Source organism: Apis dorsata, unplaced genomic scaffold, assembly GCF_000469605.1.
Source record: "Apis dorsata unplaced genomic scaffold, Apis dorsata 1.3 scaffold_217, whole genome shotgun sequence".
In the NCBI taxonomy this organism is placed as follows: Eukaryota; Metazoa; Arthropoda; class Insecta; order Hymenoptera; family Apidae; genus Apis; species Apis dorsata.
In genome coordinates, this window is record NW_006263500.1 from 351,016 (window position 1) to 369,491 (window position 18,476).

The 18,476-nt window shown below is 30.1% G+C and overlaps 8 protein-coding genes and 1 pseudogene across 9 annotated transcripts in view; all 9 read left to right on the top strand.

Annotated features, from left to right (window-relative positions):
- The window catches only part of LOC102681679 (odorant receptor 4-like), a 2,467-nt gene extending 2,024 nt beyond the window's left edge, over positions 1-443 (top strand). The window contains exons 5-6 of the mRNA XM_031510256.1: positions 1-25; positions 101-443. The exon at positions 1-25 is cut by the window's left edge and continues 15 nt beyond it. Coding sequence (XP_031366116.1) covers positions 1-25; positions 101-151 — 76 coding nt within the window. The 3' untranslated portion in view covers positions 152-443. The remainder of the gene's footprint in view (positions 26-100) is intronic.
- Positions 444-772: 329 nt separating this feature from the next.
- On the top strand, positions 773-2,728 carry LOC102681815 (odorant receptor 4-like). Its single transcript, XM_031510248.1, has 5 exons — positions 773-1,778; positions 1,890-1,989; positions 2,047-2,157; positions 2,228-2,383; positions 2,459-2,728. The coding sequence occupies exons 1-5, from the start codon at positions 991-993 to the stop codon at positions 2,507-2,509; spliced, it is 1,206 nt and encodes a 401-aa protein (XP_031366108.1). The 5' UTR covers positions 773-990; the 3' UTR covers positions 2,510-2,728.
- A 356-nt stretch (positions 2,729-3,084) lies between these two features.
- Positions 3,085-3,735, top strand: LOC116185568 (annotated as a pseudogene).
- A 1,801-nt stretch (positions 3,736-5,536) lies between these two features.
- Positions 5,537-7,831, top strand: LOC116185560 (odorant receptor 4-like). The gene is made up of 5 exons (XM_031510249.1): positions 5,537-7,008; positions 7,135-7,234; positions 7,291-7,401; positions 7,474-7,629; positions 7,708-7,831. The coding sequence occupies exons 1-5, from the start codon at positions 6,221-6,223 to the stop codon at positions 7,756-7,758; spliced, it is 1,206 nt and encodes a 401-aa protein (XP_031366109.1). The 5' UTR covers positions 5,537-6,220; the 3' UTR covers positions 7,759-7,831.
- A 507-nt stretch (positions 7,832-8,338) lies between these two features.
- On the top strand, positions 8,339-10,076 carry LOC102671361. Its single transcript, XM_006615141.2, has 5 exons — positions 8,339-9,153; positions 9,302-9,401; positions 9,469-9,579; positions 9,703-9,858; positions 9,937-10,076. Exons 1-5 carry the CDS (start codon positions 8,339-8,341, stop codon positions 9,988-9,990), a joined length of 1,236 nt encoding a protein of 411 aa, XP_006615204.1. The 3' UTR covers positions 9,991-10,076.
- Positions 10,077-10,355: 279 nt separating this feature from the next.
- LOC102671126 (odorant receptor 67c-like) lies at positions 10,356-12,388 on the top strand. The gene is made up of 5 exons (XM_006615140.2): positions 10,356-11,570; positions 11,648-11,747; positions 11,817-11,927; positions 12,004-12,159; positions 12,227-12,388. The coding sequence occupies exons 1-5, from the start codon at positions 10,756-10,758 to the stop codon at positions 12,278-12,280; spliced, it is 1,236 nt and encodes a 411-aa protein (XP_006615203.1). The 5' UTR covers positions 10,356-10,755; the 3' UTR covers positions 12,281-12,388.
- A 347-nt stretch (positions 12,389-12,735) lies between these two features.
- Positions 12,736-14,865, top strand: LOC102670891 (odorant receptor 22c-like). 2 transcript variants are annotated; one of them, XR_004150403.1, is made up of 5 exons: positions 12,736-13,879; positions 14,006-14,105; positions 14,302-14,412; positions 14,479-14,629; positions 14,711-14,727. XR_004150403.1 is itself a non-coding variant. In XM_006615139.2 (5 exons), exons 1-5 carry the CDS (start codon positions 13,059-13,061, stop codon positions 14,759-14,761), a joined length of 1,239 nt encoding a protein of 412 aa, XP_006615202.1. In that variant the 5' UTR covers positions 12,736-13,058; the 3' UTR covers positions 14,762-14,865. The 2 variants fall into 2 exon arrangements, 1 of the variants encoding a protein (XP_006615202.1); XM_006615139.2 differs by having other exon boundaries at positions 14,474-14,629; positions 14,711-14,865.
- Positions 14,866-15,142: 277 nt separating this feature from the next.
- LOC102681987 (odorant receptor 85c-like) lies at positions 15,143-17,250 on the top strand. The gene is made up of 5 exons (XM_031510247.1): positions 15,143-16,267; positions 16,515-16,614; positions 16,699-16,809; positions 16,875-17,030; positions 17,096-17,250. The coding sequence occupies exons 1-5, from the start codon at positions 15,474-15,476 to the stop codon at positions 17,144-17,146; spliced, it is 1,212 nt and encodes a 403-aa protein (XP_031366107.1). The 5' UTR covers positions 15,143-15,473; the 3' UTR covers positions 17,147-17,250.
- Positions 17,251-17,476: 226 nt separating this feature from the next.
- The window catches only part of LOC102681593, a gene marked incomplete at its 3' end in the record, with an annotated part of 1,540 nt that continues 540 nt past the window's right edge, over positions 17,477-18,476 (top strand). The window contains exon 1 of the mRNA XM_031510203.1: positions 17,477-18,476. Coding sequence (XP_031366063.1) covers positions 17,709-18,476 — 768 coding nt within the window.

The following is an 18,476-nucleotide window of genomic DNA, read 5'->3' on the forward strand; positions in this document are numbered from 1 at the left end:
TATATCTTTATCTACTTACACTGACGTACGTATCGAGAAATTAGATTTCTCCATTTTTTACATTAAGTTAATTCTGCTAGGTTTTAATTTTATTTTCCAGATCATAAAGGCAACGATGGGATATCTGAACATGTTAAAAAATGTTACCTGAATTGTTATATTTTATAGAATAGTCATATATTTTTGTGCCTAAAACGATTTTTCTAGAAAATTACAGAATTATATTATCATAAAATATTTATATATAATTTTTCCACAAATAGCATATACTCAAAGAATTTTCCACAATTTTTATGATATTGATTCTTGAAATTGCTATTACGATAAAACTTTTGAACCATAAAGGGCGTAATAAATTGTTTTAACTCACGAAGATGATCATTCGATCAAAGTAACAGTCATTTTGTATTTCACTATAAAATCGTTACATTCGAAACAGACAATTTCAAAAAAACGTTACCATGTTACTTTCTATGTTTTACGCAGAATTTTAATAATTAAACCGCAACTTTAGAACGTAACTTGTTCCCCTTTACTTACCATCTAGATAATAACTGTTCGTATTGCACAAACTTTACAAACAACGTTTATTGAAAACTTCAAACCACTGCAAATATGATATCGTCAGATTTTTAAATATGTATCTCAATTTTTTTCAATTTCATGAAATCTTCTATAAACAATTATATATTGACGCTTCTAGAATTTATGCAAATATTTTCACAATATCTTTTTTTTTAATTACCAAAAATAAGAAATATTCAATTTAAAAAATTCCACTCGTGCAATACCTTCTGTCCATGGAATAACTTGCATCATTTGCGGAAAGTTGAAACGGGTAATTTCAACCAATTTTCTATTCTTCGATAAAATTGGTTTCAATGATATGAATTCAATGTTGAGTCCACATACGCAAGCGCAATGTTCCATACCAAACCGAATTCCAGTTTTGCTATATGCGCCTGATCAGTCACATCGAAGCATTCAGTCATGGAAAATATAGTTGGAATAGCTAAGGCGGAGGAGAATTTGAAATACGCCACGAGATTCGTGAAACCGATTTTGGCAACGATCGGTGCATGGCCGATTTCATCTTCTACCTCTTTCTTTTTAAAAGTATTCCAAAGATTGGGGCATATATTCACATATTTTCTTTTTTTTCTGATAATGATTCCAACTCTGATGTACGTGTTTCTGAAAGAGAAGAACAGCAAGGTGAGGCTGAAGCTTATGGGGCCGATTATTAATTGTAGCATGCAATTCTTCAAGTATACCATCATTCTTTGGCGAAGAAAAGAGATCCAAGAAGGATTACACGCGATTAGACATGATTGGATACAAGCCACGGAAGAAGAGCGATTGATTTTTCGCTCGAAAATGAAGATCGGAAGGAGGGTTGTCTTGATCGCTGCATTCACTATGTATGGCGGCGGTTTATGCTATCGGACGATCCTTCCCCTTCTGAAGGGGACTGTCATTACTGCTGGCAATGTTACTATTAGACCGTTACCTTGTCCCAGTTATTTCATTATTATAAACGAACAACAATCGCCGATTTATGAAATATTGTTTGTGCTACAAATTATGGCTGGAATGGCAATTTACGCAGTGATCAGTGGTAGCTGTGGTATTTCCGCACTGTTGGTCCTTCATGCGTGCAGTATGCTGAGGATCCTAGTGAATAAGATAAAGAAATTAGTGGATAAATCAGATATGTCTGAAATGATGCTGCAAAGAAAGATCATGGATATTGTTGAATATCAAATGAAAATAAAGAGGTGCGTAAAAATTTTGTTAAATGGATAAATTTGAAATGAAAATTCAATTAAAATAAATTAGAGAAGAAAAAAGATTTTTAAATATATTTTAATGCATATAATTTTTAACAGATTTTTAAAAAATATTGAAACAGTTACAGAATACATATGTTTAATCGAAATGATCGGTGGTACGTGTCTGATCTGTCTTGTGGGTTATTGTATTCTAATGGTATGAGCATGTTAAATATTTCACATTTTTTAGGAGTATAGGATAAATATATTTTAGGAATTGGAGAATACTAATACAATGGCTGTCGTGGTCTATATCACCTTACAAATATCTATCATTTTCTGTGTTTTTATACTTTGTTACATTGGACAAATGCTTGTAGACGAGGTACGATATTATTTTTTTTTTAATCTACATTTGATTTTTTCACTTTTATCCTAAATAACTTTGTTAACAGAACTACATTGTAAGCCAAGCATCAAGTACAATAAATTGGTATCGTCTTTCGATCAAAAATATGCGTTGCTTGATACTAATTATCGCTATGTCTAATTATCCAATGAAACTCAAAGCTGCCAAAATGATGGAAATGTCTTTAACTACTTTCACCGATGTAGGTATCAAAAAATTAAATCTCATTGAAAAATTAAATTTATGAAATTAATATATTTTTTAAATAACTTCATAGGTTATGAAAATGTCAATGGGATACTTGAACATATTACGTGAAGTCATTTAAACCATTATTACTTACGTGCAAGTTTCCCATTAAAAATTATGTAGAAACAATTTTATATCACATATTCTGGCTTTTTTAATAAGATAAGGACTCGGCAATGTCCGATCATGTGTCTTCTTCACTTATGTATAATTTATTTTAAAATTTATTTTATTATATCTAATCCAAACATCCTCAGACATATAATATATATTTGAAAATTATGTATGCAGCATTGAAAAGAAAGAAAAAGTAATGTTTCAAATCTATCCAAAATTTAAATATCCATGAAGCATGTTTCGAAGAGATCGAATTATAACTTTATTCATATCCCTTTGAAAAGAATACGGTAATCATATGTTCGTACCTCGTTCTATGATCTTTTTCTTCGCTTTTGAAAAATCAATTTCTAAACTTATGATTATCGTCAATAAAATACACAAGGGGAAAACGAATAGAACACTTTCCATTCCTAGTTTCTAACCTAACTGCGCAAGCGCATGATCCAACGAAACTTTTCGATCCATCAACGATTCGATCAATCGATAATGGAATTATCATCAATATTCTAATTCTCGATTATTCTCGAACGCGGGAAAGTTGATGTTTGAAAAAAAACTTCGCAACGCCAATTATAAAAATGATTTAAACTTTAACATACGATTGAATATATGGATATTGAAGTCAGTACTTGCACAAAATTTCCGGATCATTTTTGGTTAGAAATGCTAGAATACATCTGTCTGAATCTTTTTGTTCAATTCATCATGATGATTAAGTCCTACGTCTTCATCATTTGCGAGAACGATATACATAAATGCATAGAACTAATCGAAAACAATCAATGAAGAACGTGAAGAAATATTAAGAGAATCATAAAATAATATTGAAAAGCGCGAGTTTCAATTAACGATTGATCGTGATCTGCTTTCATGCACGGAGGGATTTTCTACTATATCATTTTATCGCTCACTCGTACGAAGATCGTGGAAGAGGGTAGTAATTTAACCTATAAGCGGTTGGTTTACCCTTTTCCGAAGATTCTCCTATACGCTTGTCACACAATCAATGAAATTCACTATATGATATAGTTATTGTGTAATATCACAGTCCCTGCTTGTAGCTTAGCTATGCTTTTTGCGATACACGCGTGTAGACAGTTACAAATTTTAATGTTTTGGTTGAAGAAATTGATGAATCGAAGGAAGAACGATAATGAAAACTTGATTGATGTTGTGTTCGAATAACAAACATGTTTGGATAATCAAATAGGATAAAATTATAATTTTTTAATGAGAAATTTTTGTAAATGAATAAGTAGATATATAATATATTTATTTGCCTATGAAAAGTATAAAAAAAAGATATTGTGTAAAGATTTTTGAAGGAAATATATTTATCGAAATATTTTATTTTCATAGCAGAATTTCATAGAAGAATTTCCTGTACAAGATCACTGATAGAAGTCGTAGGGTGCATTTTGAATATATGTTTCCTTAGGTATTATTCAATGATGGTATGTTATTACGAAAAATTGTTTGAAAATTGTAATCATTATTTAATTCGATTAATTTTTTCTTTAGAAATGGGACTTGAAGTAAACTGTCAGTAGTGTCACGTATAATACTACTTATATTTGTCATGTTTAATATTTTTATATTTTAGTTTACATCGGAAAAATTTTAACAAAACAGGTACTTATTTTTTTTTAAAAATTTATCATTGCTCTGTATATAATCATAAACTTATATCATTGTTATATATACATGTCATATTGTTCTATTTTTAAAGAAGAAGAATTTAAAAAAAATTAAATTAAATACTTTACCAGACAATGAAGATGAATGAGAAGTTTTATATCTTTTAATTGATATCGAATGCACTGGAAGAAAAGTCTTGCCATATCATTGATAATTTCGATGTCTCATTCGACTATGATCGCTGACAACATCATCGAACAACATTATTAACAGCTTCGATATCGTAAGTGCTTCACATCTAAAATTGTAATTCATTTTGTAAATGAATATATATTTTATTAAATATTATAAGTCATCAAGACTTCATTCATTGAATATATTAAGAACATTGACAACTTAAAATTTTCTTTTAGTACAATTAAGTTTAATTAAGTATTAGTAAATTATTTAATAATAATGTAATTGCAATTTTTATAATAAATAATAGAATAATAGAAAAAATATAAATATATGAATATTTTTTATAAAAATATGCTGTATCAAAGATTAAATGAAAAAGAAAAAATTTTTATTTAATTTAGTCTTTGACAATACTTTTCAATCTATAAATTTTATTTGCTATTTAAAAAATTAATACAGAATTTTTTATTATTACTTATTTCTATAATAGTATAAAAAATATAGATATTTCACATATAAATTAAATTGCACTAATTACCGAAAATTAATATATTTAATATATTTTATTTCATTGTATTATTTAATTTATTAATGAAATTTATGATTTAAAATATGTAGTGGAAATATTTATCAATGCTTTCAATATATCAAATAATTATTATTATATTCATATGTTATCATTAAAAAAAAAACAAAATTTAATATATTAATATATTAAATTTATATATTTTTTAATATCTTTTTCTGTTCAGGATCATTGATGAGACAGATATAGAATATATGTGATTATATATTACTATCAAGATATATACAAAGCTTCTTTCGAAAATAGAACTTCTTTCTCTCCGTTTTTGAATAATTTGTAATATACTATTAGTAATGTTTTAAAAATAAAAAGACAAAATGCTGCGATAATTTACCTTTTGTTAAAAGCATCTGTATTCAATGTTACTTTCACGAATAAAACAATATGTTGGTCATCAATTTCTTATTAATAAAATATATGTGTTTTCTGCATATTTTCATGACAAATATTATATATGTTTAAATTTTATTCAAAGCAACAATATTAATTGGATATCATATTTGTACTGGTTTCCTGTAAAACAAACACAGAATTTAAAATTAGTGATTATGTTATTGTTATTATTATTACGAAATTTTTGAATCATACTAATATGCATAATAAAATATACTTTTCAGCTTAGAACACGATCATTCGATCAGAGTAACAATCATTTTGTAATCGAAAGAGACAATTTCAAAAATCGCTACTCCCTTACTTTCTACGCTTTACGTAGAATTTTAATAATTGAAACGCAACTGTAGAATCTCGTGGTGTATTTCAGAAAATGCAACTTGTTCCCCTTTACTTACTATCTAGATAATAACTGTTCGTAATCTGTACAAACTTTTAAACAGCATTTATTGGAAACTACAAACTGCTACAAATATGATATTGTCAGTTTTTTTAAATATATGTCTCGATTTTCTTTGAATCTCATGAAATTTTCTATAAATTATATTACATTAATACATAAAAAAGTTTTTCATTTTTTCAAATATTTTCACAATATCTTATTTCTATCAAAGATAACTATCAAAGACAAGAATCGTACATCAATCAAAAAATTCCACTCATGGTAATACTTCTATCCATAAAATAATTTGCATCATTCGTGGAAAATTGAAACGGGTAATTTCAATCAATTTTTTACTCTTCGAATTGGTTTCAAACAATGAATGACATGAATTCAATGCTGAATCCATATACGCAAGCGCAACATTCCATATCAAACCGAATTCCAGTTTTACCATACACGCATGACTAGTCACATCGAAACATTCAGTCATGGAAAATACATCTCGAATAGCAAAAGTGGAAGAGGATTTGAAATATGCCATAAGATTCGTGAAACCCATTATGGAAATGATCGGTGCCTGGCCGATTTCACCATCTACCTCTTTTTTCTTAAAAGTAGTCCAAAGATTGAAACATATATTTACATACTTCCTTTTCTTTCTGATAATGATCCCAACTCTTATGTACGTGTTCCTGAAAGAGAAAAACAACAAAGTGAGACTAAAGCTTATGCCGCCGATTATTAACTGCAGTATACAGTTCTTTAAATACACGATCATTCTCTGGCGGAGGAAAGAGATCCAAGAAGGATTATACGCGATCAAACATGATTGGATAAAAGCCACGGAAGAGGAGCGATTGATTTTTCGCTCGAAAGCGAAGATTGGAAGAAGGATAGTTTTGATCGTTGCGTTCACTATGTATAGTGGCGGTTTATGCTATCGGATGATCCTTCCCCTTCTGAAGGGAACGATCGTCACTGCTAATAATACTACGATTAGAGCATTACCTTGTCCCAGTTATTTTCTTATTTTGAACGAGCAACAATCGCCGATTCACGAAATATTGTTCGTGTTGCAAGTTATAGCCGGAATAGCGATTTATGCGGTTATTTGCGGCTTCTGCGGAATTTTTGCTCTGCTAGTTCTTCATGCATGGAGTATGCTGAGGATCCTAGTGAATAAGATAAAGAAATTAGTGGATAAATCAAATATGTCTGAAGTGGTGCTGCAAAAAAAGATCATGGATATTGTTGAATATCAAATGAAAATAAAGAGGTGAGTAAAAATTTTGTGAGATTGATAAATTTAAAATAAAAATTGAGATAAAACGACGAATAAGAAAAGAAGAAGAAAGATTTTTGGATTTTTGATACTGTTTAAATTCATGTTATTTTTTAACAGATTTTTAAAGAATATTGAAACAATTACAGAATATATATGTTTAATCGAAATGATTGGTAGTACGTGTATGATCTGTCTCGTGGGTTACTGTATTTTAATGGTACGAATACGTTAAATATTACAAATTTTTAAGAATATTAAATAAATATATTTCAGGAATGGGAGAATACTAATACAATGGCAATCGTAATCTATATCACGATACAAATATCTATCATCTTCTGTATTTTTATACTTTGTTACATTGGACAAATGCTTGTAGACGAGGTACGATATTATTTTTTTTTCAATCTACATTTGATTTTTTTCATTTTTATCCTAAATAACTTTGTTTAACAGAACTACATTGTAAGCCAAGCATCAAGTACAATAAATTGGTATCGCCTTTCGATCAAAAATATGCGTTGCTTGATACTAATTATCGCTATGTCTAACCATCCAATGAAACTCAAAGCAGCCAAAATGATGGAAATGTCTTTAATTACTTTTACCGATGTAAGTACGATAGAGAAATTAAATCTATGAAAAATAAAATTTATGAAATTAACATATTTTATAAATATGATTTCGTAGATCATGAAAGTTTCAATGGGATATTTAAACATACTACGTGAAATTATTTAAACAATTATTATTTACATGTACGTTTTCTAAAAATTATAGAGAAATGATTTTATACATAATCTGACTTTTTTTTAATAAAGAATACTCCTGTCAGTGATCGATCACGAATCTTCTTCAATTGTGCACAATATGTTTCACATGCAATATCTGACCCAAGCATATCGTATAATAACTATTCAAAAATTGTTTATACAACAACGAAAAAAGAAAGTAATGTTTCAAATCTATTTAGAATTAAAATATCCATGAAGCGTGCCTGAAAGATCTAATTGAAACTTTATTCACATCCCCTCGATAAGAACACGATAATCATATGTTCGTTTCTCGTTCTATAATCCTTTCCTCCTTATAAAAAATCCATTTCTAAACTTATGATTATCGTCAACGACTAAAAATACGCAAGCGGAAAACATTATCGAGAAAACTCTTCCATGGAAAAATCGAAACAACAACAAACGGAACACTTTCCACCTCGAGTTTCTAATTTCACAGCGCAAGCGCACAATCTTACGAAACTTTTCGAACCATTAGTCGACGATGGAATTATTACCAGTGACACTCTGATTTTCGATATCCAACCATGAACGAGGAAAAGTTGATGATCGAGGAAAAACCTCCCAACGCCAATTACAAGAACGATTTAAGTTTTAACGTACGATTGAACGTCTGGACGTTGAGAACAATCGGCACTTGGCCAAGATCTCCGGATCATTCCTGGTTAGAAACGCTGGAACACGTCTGCCTAAATCTTTTCTGCTACGAACTACTCGCGTTCATTCTGATCCCGTGCAGTATATATATCATCCTCGAGATCAAAGATTTTTACAACCAGTTGAAACTCGGTAGCGCGCTCAGTTTCTTCTTGATGGCGGTGATGAAGTACTGCGTCTTCATTATTCGCGAGGACGATATACGTAAATGCGTGGAATTGATCGAGAACGATTGGAAGAACGTGAAATATCAAGAGGATCGTAAGATAATGTTGGAAAATGCGAGTTTCAGTCGTCGATTGATCGTAATCTGTGGCACTTTTATGTACGGAGGGGTGGTTTTTTATTATATCGCTTTGCCGCTCACTCGAGCGAAGATCGTGGAAGAGGGTGGCAATTTAACGTATAGACGACTGGTTTACCCTTTTCCTAAGGCTCTTCTAGACGCTCGTCATAGCCCAATCAATGAAATTTGCTATATGATACAGTTATTGTCTGGCTTTGTCGCGCATAATATCACGGTCGCCGCTTGTGGTTTGGCTGCTCTTCTTGCGATACACGCGTGTGGACAGTTGCAGATTTTGATGTCTTGGCTGGAAAAATTAGTGGATGGAAGAAAGAACGATAACGAGAACTTGGATCAGAGATTGGCTAATATTGTGAAACAACATGTTCGGATAATCAAGTAAGATAAGGTTATAATTTTGTTTATTAATGATTTTTGTGAACGAATAAGTAGATGTATAATATTTATTTGTTTATTTGTTTATGTGAAATAAAGATATTATGTAAAGGAAATTTTTAAAGGAAATGTATTTATCGAAATATTTTAGTTTCATAGCTTTAACGGAAGATCTCCTGCACGAGATATCATTGATAGAAGTCGTGGGGTGTACTTTGAATATATGTTTCCTTGGGTATTATTCAATGATGGTATGATATTACGAAGAATTGTTTGGAAATTATGATCATTATTTAATTCGATCAATTTCTTCTCTAGGAATGGGACTCGAAGCAACCTGTCAGTGGTGTCACGTACATAATACTACTTATATCTGTCACGTTTAATATTTTTATATTTTGTTATATCGGTGAACTCTTAGCAGAACAGGTACTCACTTCTTTTTTTTTTTTTTAGAAAATTCATCATGCTCTAATCATATAAACTTGTTGTTTCAATGTATAAAAGTTTATATATATATAAAAGGATTAAGTTATTTATATACTTTACCAGACAGTGAAGGTGGGCGAGAAATCTTATATGATCGATTGGCATCGAATGCCTTGGAAGAAAAGTCTTGCCATACCATTGATGATTTCAATGTCCCATTCGACTACCAAGATAACCGCTGGCAACATTATCGAACTTTCCATCAGCAGTTTTGGTGATGTAAGTACTCCATAAGTGACTGATAATCTGTAAACATACAAATAAATTTCTGTTATAAATTTTTATCAAATACTGCAGGTCATCAAGACTTCAGTCGCGTACTTGAATATGCTACGAACATTTACAACCTAATGATTTTTTTAAAATATTGTCAGCGATAAATTTTCACATTGAACATAGAAAAAATATAGATATATAAAAAAATATATCACACATATCTGATTTTTTATAAAAATATTTTATTATAGATTAAAAAAAAGAAAAAAATTTTCTTTTAAGTCAAATACCATAACAATACCATAACTGAGTACTTTTCATGCCGATATTTCTAAAAAATCAACATAGATATAAAAGAATAAAATCTTATAATAAAAGCAAAATATATCCTTAAGAAAATATTCAGAAATTTATCTTACATTTAAAAATGTTTTCTTTTAAAATAAAAATCAGAATTATATTTAATACGAAATATTGGCAACATAAAGATAAAAATTATAAAAAAAACAATTTACCACATCATCAAAAAAAAAATATTCTTCCCAATATTCAATCCTATTCTATAGAATCAAACTTTATTTTCTCTGATGTACACACAAGAATATGGTAATAACATGTTTCTCCCTCGTTCTGTGATTTTTTCCTTCTCTTGAAAAATGCATTGCGAAACTTGTCAACTGCGATGATCACAACTGAAAATATAATATTACTTGAGGGTAACTGAGAAAAGTACGTAGATAATTCTATTAAATTAAACCAATAAATATAAACATCACTTGCCTTTTCCATTTTGTGCAAAACTAATTGCGCATGCGCAGTTAGATTCAGTTAAACGTTTTCAAACAACCAACCATCGATAGAGATGACTGTTAGTAACTTTCCGACATTCGATGTTCGAAGATGAACATGAAACATTTTATTGTCGAGGAGAAATTCTATAACGCAAGTTATAAGAACGATTTATGCTTCAACGTACAATTAAATGTGTGGACATTGAGAACGATTGGAACCTGGCCAAAATCGCTGGATCGTTCTTGGTTAGAAATTATTGAACATGTCTGTTTATGCTTTCTCAATTACATTTTACTCGCGTTCATTCTAATACCCGGTGTTATGTATTTTCTTCTCGAGATGAAAGATTTTTACGATCAAATGAAACTCGGTAGCGCGCTCAGTTTCTTTCTGATGGCGGTGATGAAAATCTGCGTGTTCATCATTCGTGAAAACGATATACGTAAATGCATAGAATGCATTGAAGACGATTGGAAAAATGTAAAGTATCAAGAAGATCGTAAGATTATGTTGGAAAACGCGAGTTTTAGTCGTCGATTGATCGTAATTTGTGGCGCTTTTATGTACGGAGGGGTAGTTTTCTATTATATTGCTTTGCCGTTCACTCGAGCGAAGATCGTGGAAGAGGGTGGTAATCTGACGTATAGAAGACTGGTTTACCCTTTTCCTAAGGCTCTCCTAGATGCTCGTCGCACTCCTGCCAACGAACTTCTGTACACAATACAGTTATTGTCTGGATTTGTCGCGCATAATATCACGGTTGCCGCTTGCGGATTGGCTGCCCTTCTTGCGATGCACGCCTGCGGACAATTGCAGATTTTGATGTCTTGGTTGGAAAAACTGGTGGATGGAAGGGAAAACAACGACGAGAATCTGAATCAGAGATTGGCTAATATCGTGGAACAACACGTTCGAATAATCAAGTAATGTGAAGACTTAAATTTTATTTGATATTAAGACATAGAAATTGAAATCAAGTGTGTCTTTTATAATATTTCAGTTTTATAACTTTGATGGAAGATCTTCTTCGGGAGATATCATTGGTAGAAGTTGTGGGTTGTACTATAAATATATGTTTCCTTGGGTATTATTCGATGATGGTACAATTTTACGAAGATACGTATAAACTTACGAAACAAAATGTTAATTTGCAATTTTTTTTTCTTTAGGAGTGGGATTCTAAGCATCCTATTAGAGGTGTGACGTATATAATATTGCTTACATCCGTTACATTTAACATTTTCATATTTTGTTATATCGGTGAACTTTTAGCAGAGCAGGTATATTTTTTGCCAAATTACATTTCGATGATAATAATTTATTAAAAAATAAAATTTTTAAAAAATATTTTACCAGACTATGAAAGTTGGCGAAAAGTTTTACATGATTGATTGGTATAGAATGCCTTGGAAAAAAAGTTTGGCTATCTCTTTGATAATTTCTATGTCCCGTTCAACCACGAAGATCACTGCTGGCAACATTATCGAACTTTCTATTAGCAGTTTCGGTGCTGTAAGTGTCTCAAATTTAAGACAATTATTCATTCTGTAAATATATAATATTTTATTGAATATTATAGATTATCAAGACTTCATTTGCATACTTGAACATGCTACGAACATTGACAAGTTAAAAGTTTCTTTTAATACAATAAACTTCGATGATAATTACAATAGCAATTTTCATAATAAGTAATAGAAAAAGTATAATACGGATATATCGTATATATACTTTTTATAAAAATATTCTGTACAATCAAAGATTAAATGAAAAAGAAGGAATTTTTATTTAATTTAATTACTGACAATACTTTCCAACCTATGAATTTTGTGATTTTTTTTTATTTAAATAGAACTTGTTACTATTAATTTGTTACTTATTTATTTATTTATTACAGTTTTTCTAACATAGAAAAATATGAGATATTTTATATATAAATTGCAGAAATTGAGAGAAGTTTTATTATATTTTGATCATCGTAATTTAATTCATCAATGGAATTTATAATCTAAAATATGAAAGTACTTGTCAACACTCAATAATGTAAGTATCAAATAATAATTATTATATTTATATATTATTACTTACTATTAATAAAAAACAAACAAACGAAAGAGTGCACCATGAAAAAATGAAAAAATAATCATCCATAAATTGATTCCTTAAAATCATACAACTGACATTCGCTGATATTCCAAACAATCAATTTATCGATGTTCTACTATCATCACTCCTTCTATTCTTATAATGCATAATGTAAAAATCTGAACTTCGTGGAAGGGTTGAAACTAAACTACTTTTATTCTCCCTTCCGACGGAAATCAGAAATTAAGCGCAAGCGCAATGTTATTTTTCTTTTGAACTATTATTACCATCCCTTTTAGTATTAGACAAGCCATCGAGTATCAAAGATGCAAAAATCAAAAGACAAGGCAAAGACGGCCAATCAGAAATTCTACTTGACAGACTATGAATACCAGAAGAACGTGAATCTGAGCATTCAATATAATCGTTGGTTGTTAAAACCAATGGGTCTTTGGCCGAATTCGTATACATCACGATCGAAAGATTATCTGTATTGGCTTATAAATATCGTCTGTTACTGTTTAATCAGTTTCCTCTTCATCCCTTGCACGCTATATCTGTTCCTTGAAATTGAAGATTTTTACGGCAAACTGAAACAATTCGGTCCTTTGATCTTCTGCATGATGGCATTCGTAAAATATTATTATCTAATTTTCCACAAAACCGATATTCGCGAATGCGTGGAAAGGATCAAGTGGGATTGGAGGAACATCACATACGCGAAAGATAAAGAAATCATGATAATGTACGCGAATTTTGGACGAAAACTGGTGGTCATTTGCACCTTTTTCATGTACAGTGGATTTGTCTTTTATTATATCGCTATACCGATCAGCGTTGGCAGAGTCAAAACAGATAATCTCACTTTCATCCCTTTGGTGTTCCCTTTCTCGAGATTCATCGTCGATACTCGTTACAGTCCGACCAACGAAATTGTATTTTCCATCCAATTGATGGCCGGTGCTCTTATGCATGGAATCACATCGGCTGCTTGCAGTTTAGTGGCTACATTTGCGGTTCACGCTTGTGGCCAGATGCAGGTGTTGATGAACTGGTTGCAACATTTGATAGACGGCCGATTGGACATGGACGAGCGCTTGGATGGTAGAATCGCGGACGTCATATGCCAACATGTTCGAGTCCTAAAGTAAATTAATTTATTGTAATTATTATCGTTTTATAATGCGATTTTTAATGCGAATATTTTTAACATTGCTTCGAATTGTGTGTTTTCTAATGCAATGAGTTTAAAAAAGATGATCGATTATTTCAGATTTTTGGCACTTACCGAAAAAACTTTACAGCAAATTTCTTTCACCGAATTTTTGGGTTGTACGCTAGATATATGTCTCGTTGGATATTATGTTATTATGGTATGATTTCCCACAATTTAGATTTTCAATTTAAAAGTCATTATTCTTAAAAGAATTGCTGAGGTTTGTTATTAATCGCGATATAAAAATTAAGGATCAATGATCTATAAATTCGATTTAAAATTGATCTGATTTTAATGATTTACAATTCTGAAACGTATCAATTCTCGTTTATATAAATTTAATTCAATTATAGGAATCGAAATCGAATGATGTCACGAGCGTAATAACTTACGTAATTTTACTTATATCACTTACGTTCAATATTTTTATATTTTGTTATATAGGCGAGATCGTTGCTGAAGAGGTAAGTTTTTTTGTAAAATTTTTCTAAAATGTTTTATCATAATGATATGATATTATGATAGTGTAGGAAAATTGGTGAAATATCGTACATGATTGAATGGTACCGATTGATGGGAAACAAAAAGCTTTTTTGCATTTTAATCATCGCAATGTCTAATTCCTCGATAAAATTGACAGCTGGAAATATCGTGAATTTATCTATCAGCACATTTACCGATGTGAGTATCAACTTATTTTCGTAATTCTTTTCTCTCTGTCTCTTTTTTAAATTGATTTCTATCTTTGATTTTAATAAATAGGTGGTTAAGACAGCAGTTACTTATTTAAACGTACTTCAAAAAACAACTTGAAAATTTCTAAGTATAGATGTTTTTTTATATTCGTTGATGTGTGTGTTTAAAAAAATCTTTACTGTTATATACTCGTTTTATATGTGTTTTTTATACATGTTGTTCCAATGAGTGATTGTTAATTGTCTTGAATGTTGAAAATTTTTTCTATAATTTAAAGAGATGTAAAAAATCATGTTTTATAATGATTTTAACAATAAAAAGATTTTGCAGATAAATTACTTATTATTTCGTTTCGTGTAAAGAATAATAAAATAGAGAATATTTCCAAAAATTATAGAAAACTTTAAAAACTATTATCTAAGCATTTTAACTTAAAAATTACGCACAAAAAGTAAATAAATTAAATATCATACAAAATTCACAAAACATTGAAAAAATTTTCTTAAAAAAAAACGACTAATAATAAAGAAAAAGTTCGCAAAAAAAAAAAAGAAAATAAACTCACTTTTTCCATATATCAACAGTTCTGTTCTACTAATATTAAAAAAAATCAATTTATCGATGTTTCAACTCTTCCTGCCTGTAATGCATAATAAGAGAATTGCCAAATGGGGAAGAGTTTATTCCATCGAGGGAGAATAACTTTTAATCTTACCCTTGCGATAAAAATTGGAAAAAATGGCGCAAGCGCATCCATGTCTTAGAATAATTATCAATCTACAAACTCTCAGTATGAAGAGAGCTTTTGAGCTCGAACGAAGAAACGATTATGTCCTCTGTAAAAATTGATCAAGATTACAAAAGTAACGTAAATTTTAGCATTAAATATAGCCGTCGTATTTCAAAAATGATCGGCTTATGGCCTACTTTCGATAAAGTTTCAACAATACACAAATATCTTCGACTGTTATATAATACCATTTGTTACTGTTTGTTAATGTTTATCATTGTACTTGGATGGATGTACATAGCTTTCGAAGTGAAAAACATATACGACGGATTAAAATTCGTTAGTCTAATGAGTTTCTGCATGTTATCGATCACAAAGTATCATTTGATAAACATTCACAAAGATGACGTTCGTGAGTGTGTCAAACGTATGGAATGGGATTGGAAAAATATATCTTACTCAGAAGATAGAGACATTATGCTAATGAACGCAAATTTTGGAAAGAGATTGATCATTGTTACCACCACTGTCACGTACAGTGGTTTTGTCTTTTTTTATATAGCTATACCGATGAAAATTGGAAAAATTCCAGCACAAGATGCTAATATCAGTTTCATACCCACGATGTTTCCTTTCCCGAAGTACATTGCTGATGTTCGATACAGTCCAGTAAACGAAATTGTATTTTTCTTTCAATTTATGTGTGGTTTCTTGGTGCATGGTGTGACATCATCAGCTTGCAGTTTGGCTGCCATATTTACAGTTCACGTTTGTGGCCAGATACAGGTGATGATGATCTGGCTGGAACATTTGATAGAAGGTCGATTAGACATGTGTTATAACATCGATCAGCGAATCGCCAAGATCGTGAGTCAACATGTTCGAATATTGAAGTATGTAAAATTTATTTATCACGATATATTATCACATTTATTTAATACAAAAGAAACATTTTTTAATAAAATTTATATAAGATTAATAAAAAGAATAAATAGAAATTATTTATAATTTATTATTATATTATTTATAATGAAAACTTTCAAATATTAAATTTTCAAATTCTTAAAATTTTAAATTTTAATAACTTTTTGACTTAGAACAATTATTAAAATTGTGTAATGTTTGTTGTAATGTTTACAGATTTTTATCACTTATTGAAAAAATTCTTCAACAAGTATCTTACATGGAATTTTTAGAATGTACAGTAAATGTTTGTCTTCTTGGATATTGTGCCATCATGGTACACAATTAAAACATATTTAAAAACATAATTTTTAACAGTTATTTTTTTTTAACATAATATAATGCAATCTTGCAATTACAGGAGTGGGAATCGAATCATCTAACAGAAGTCGCAACATATATTATAATACTTATAACGATTATATTCAATATTTTTATATTTTGTTACATAGGGGAACTTTTGGCAGATCAGGTAGAAGTCTTTTGAAATGATTAAATCAATCTTATATACATCTATTGTGACATAATTTGTAATAGTCTAGGAAAATAGGAGAAGTAACGTACATGATTGAATGGTACCGATTATCCGGAAAGAAAAAGCTATGCTGCGTATTGATAATTGCAATGTCCAATTCATCTATGAAATTAACAGCTGGAAATTTAATCGAATTATCAATGAGTACTTTCTCTGATGTAAGTATTAAATTATTATAATCTCTGTGTATTTGCATATAATTGACAAAAATATTTTATAATAGGTAATTAAAACATCGTTTGCTTTCTTAAATGTATTGCGAACATTAACTTAAGCATTTTTTGAAATGCAATATAATGTAAACTATATTTATAAACTTTATTATATTTACTATTCCAAAAATTAATATTTTTTTCATTAAAAACTATAGCTTTAGTATATCTTATTTGTTATATTAAAATCTAGGAAATAAATTTTGTTATATTATATTATAAAAATAAATAAAAAAAATGCAATTTATATCGGTACTTACTAATTTTTTTTCATAATATTATTTTTTTTAAGTAATAAGAAAGAAATACAATGTATAAATTTCACAAAAATGATAAAATATTATGCAAATATAAATAATGATAAATTTTTGAATCACTATCAGTAACATTATTTCACAAGTCAATCAATCGATGGTTTCACCGTCATTCTCCACGTCTCGAATTCATAATACATAAATGAGAAAAAGTTCAAGCGGGGAAAAATTTCAATCGAAACTATCGGAAAGCAAACTTTTGTTCCCCTTTATTGAAGGGAATCGAAAAATCGGCGCAAGCGCCGCATTCTTTTTCTCAGAATCTCAGATCAAAGCTGGTTAGTTTGAAAGAGACGTTCAAACTCTAACGATGGAAAAATCAAAAATCAACAGCATATCGTGCATCAAAACAGATCACGACTATAAAAGAAACTTAAACCTCAGCATTCAATGGAGTCGCTGGATTTTAAAACCGATCGGTCTTTGGCCAAATTCCTCCACTATTTCAACGACAGGAAAATATTTTTATCGATTGATAAATGTAATCTGCTACAGTTTAATAAGTTTCCTCTCGATACCATGTAGTTTGTATGTGATCCTCGAAGTGAAAGATGTCTACAATAGAATAAAACTACTCGGTCCATTGAGCTTTTGCGTGATGGCGTTTCTAAAATATCATTTGTTAATCCTACACGAGGATAATATTCGCGAGTGCGTCAAACGTATTGAATGGGATTGGAAGAATATCACATATTTCAAAGACAGAGAAATCATGATAACGAATGCAAATTTTGGAAGAAGACTGGTCGTTATTTGCACGTTTTTCATGTACAGTGGTTTTGCCTTTTACTATATTGCCGTGCCAATTAGCATTGGAAAAATTCTTGCAGAGGATGACAATATTACCTTCATTCCCTTGGTGTTTCCCTTCTCGAGATTTATCATCGATACTCGCTACAGTTTCATAAATGAGATTGTATTTTCTATTCAATTAGTCGCCGGTGCTTTGATGCATACCATAACGACTGCAACCTGTAGCTTGGCTGCTATATTCGCGGTGCACGCTTGTGGCCAGATGCAGGTGTTGTCGAGCTGGCTGAAACATTTGATAAACGGTCGATCAGATATGTATAATAAT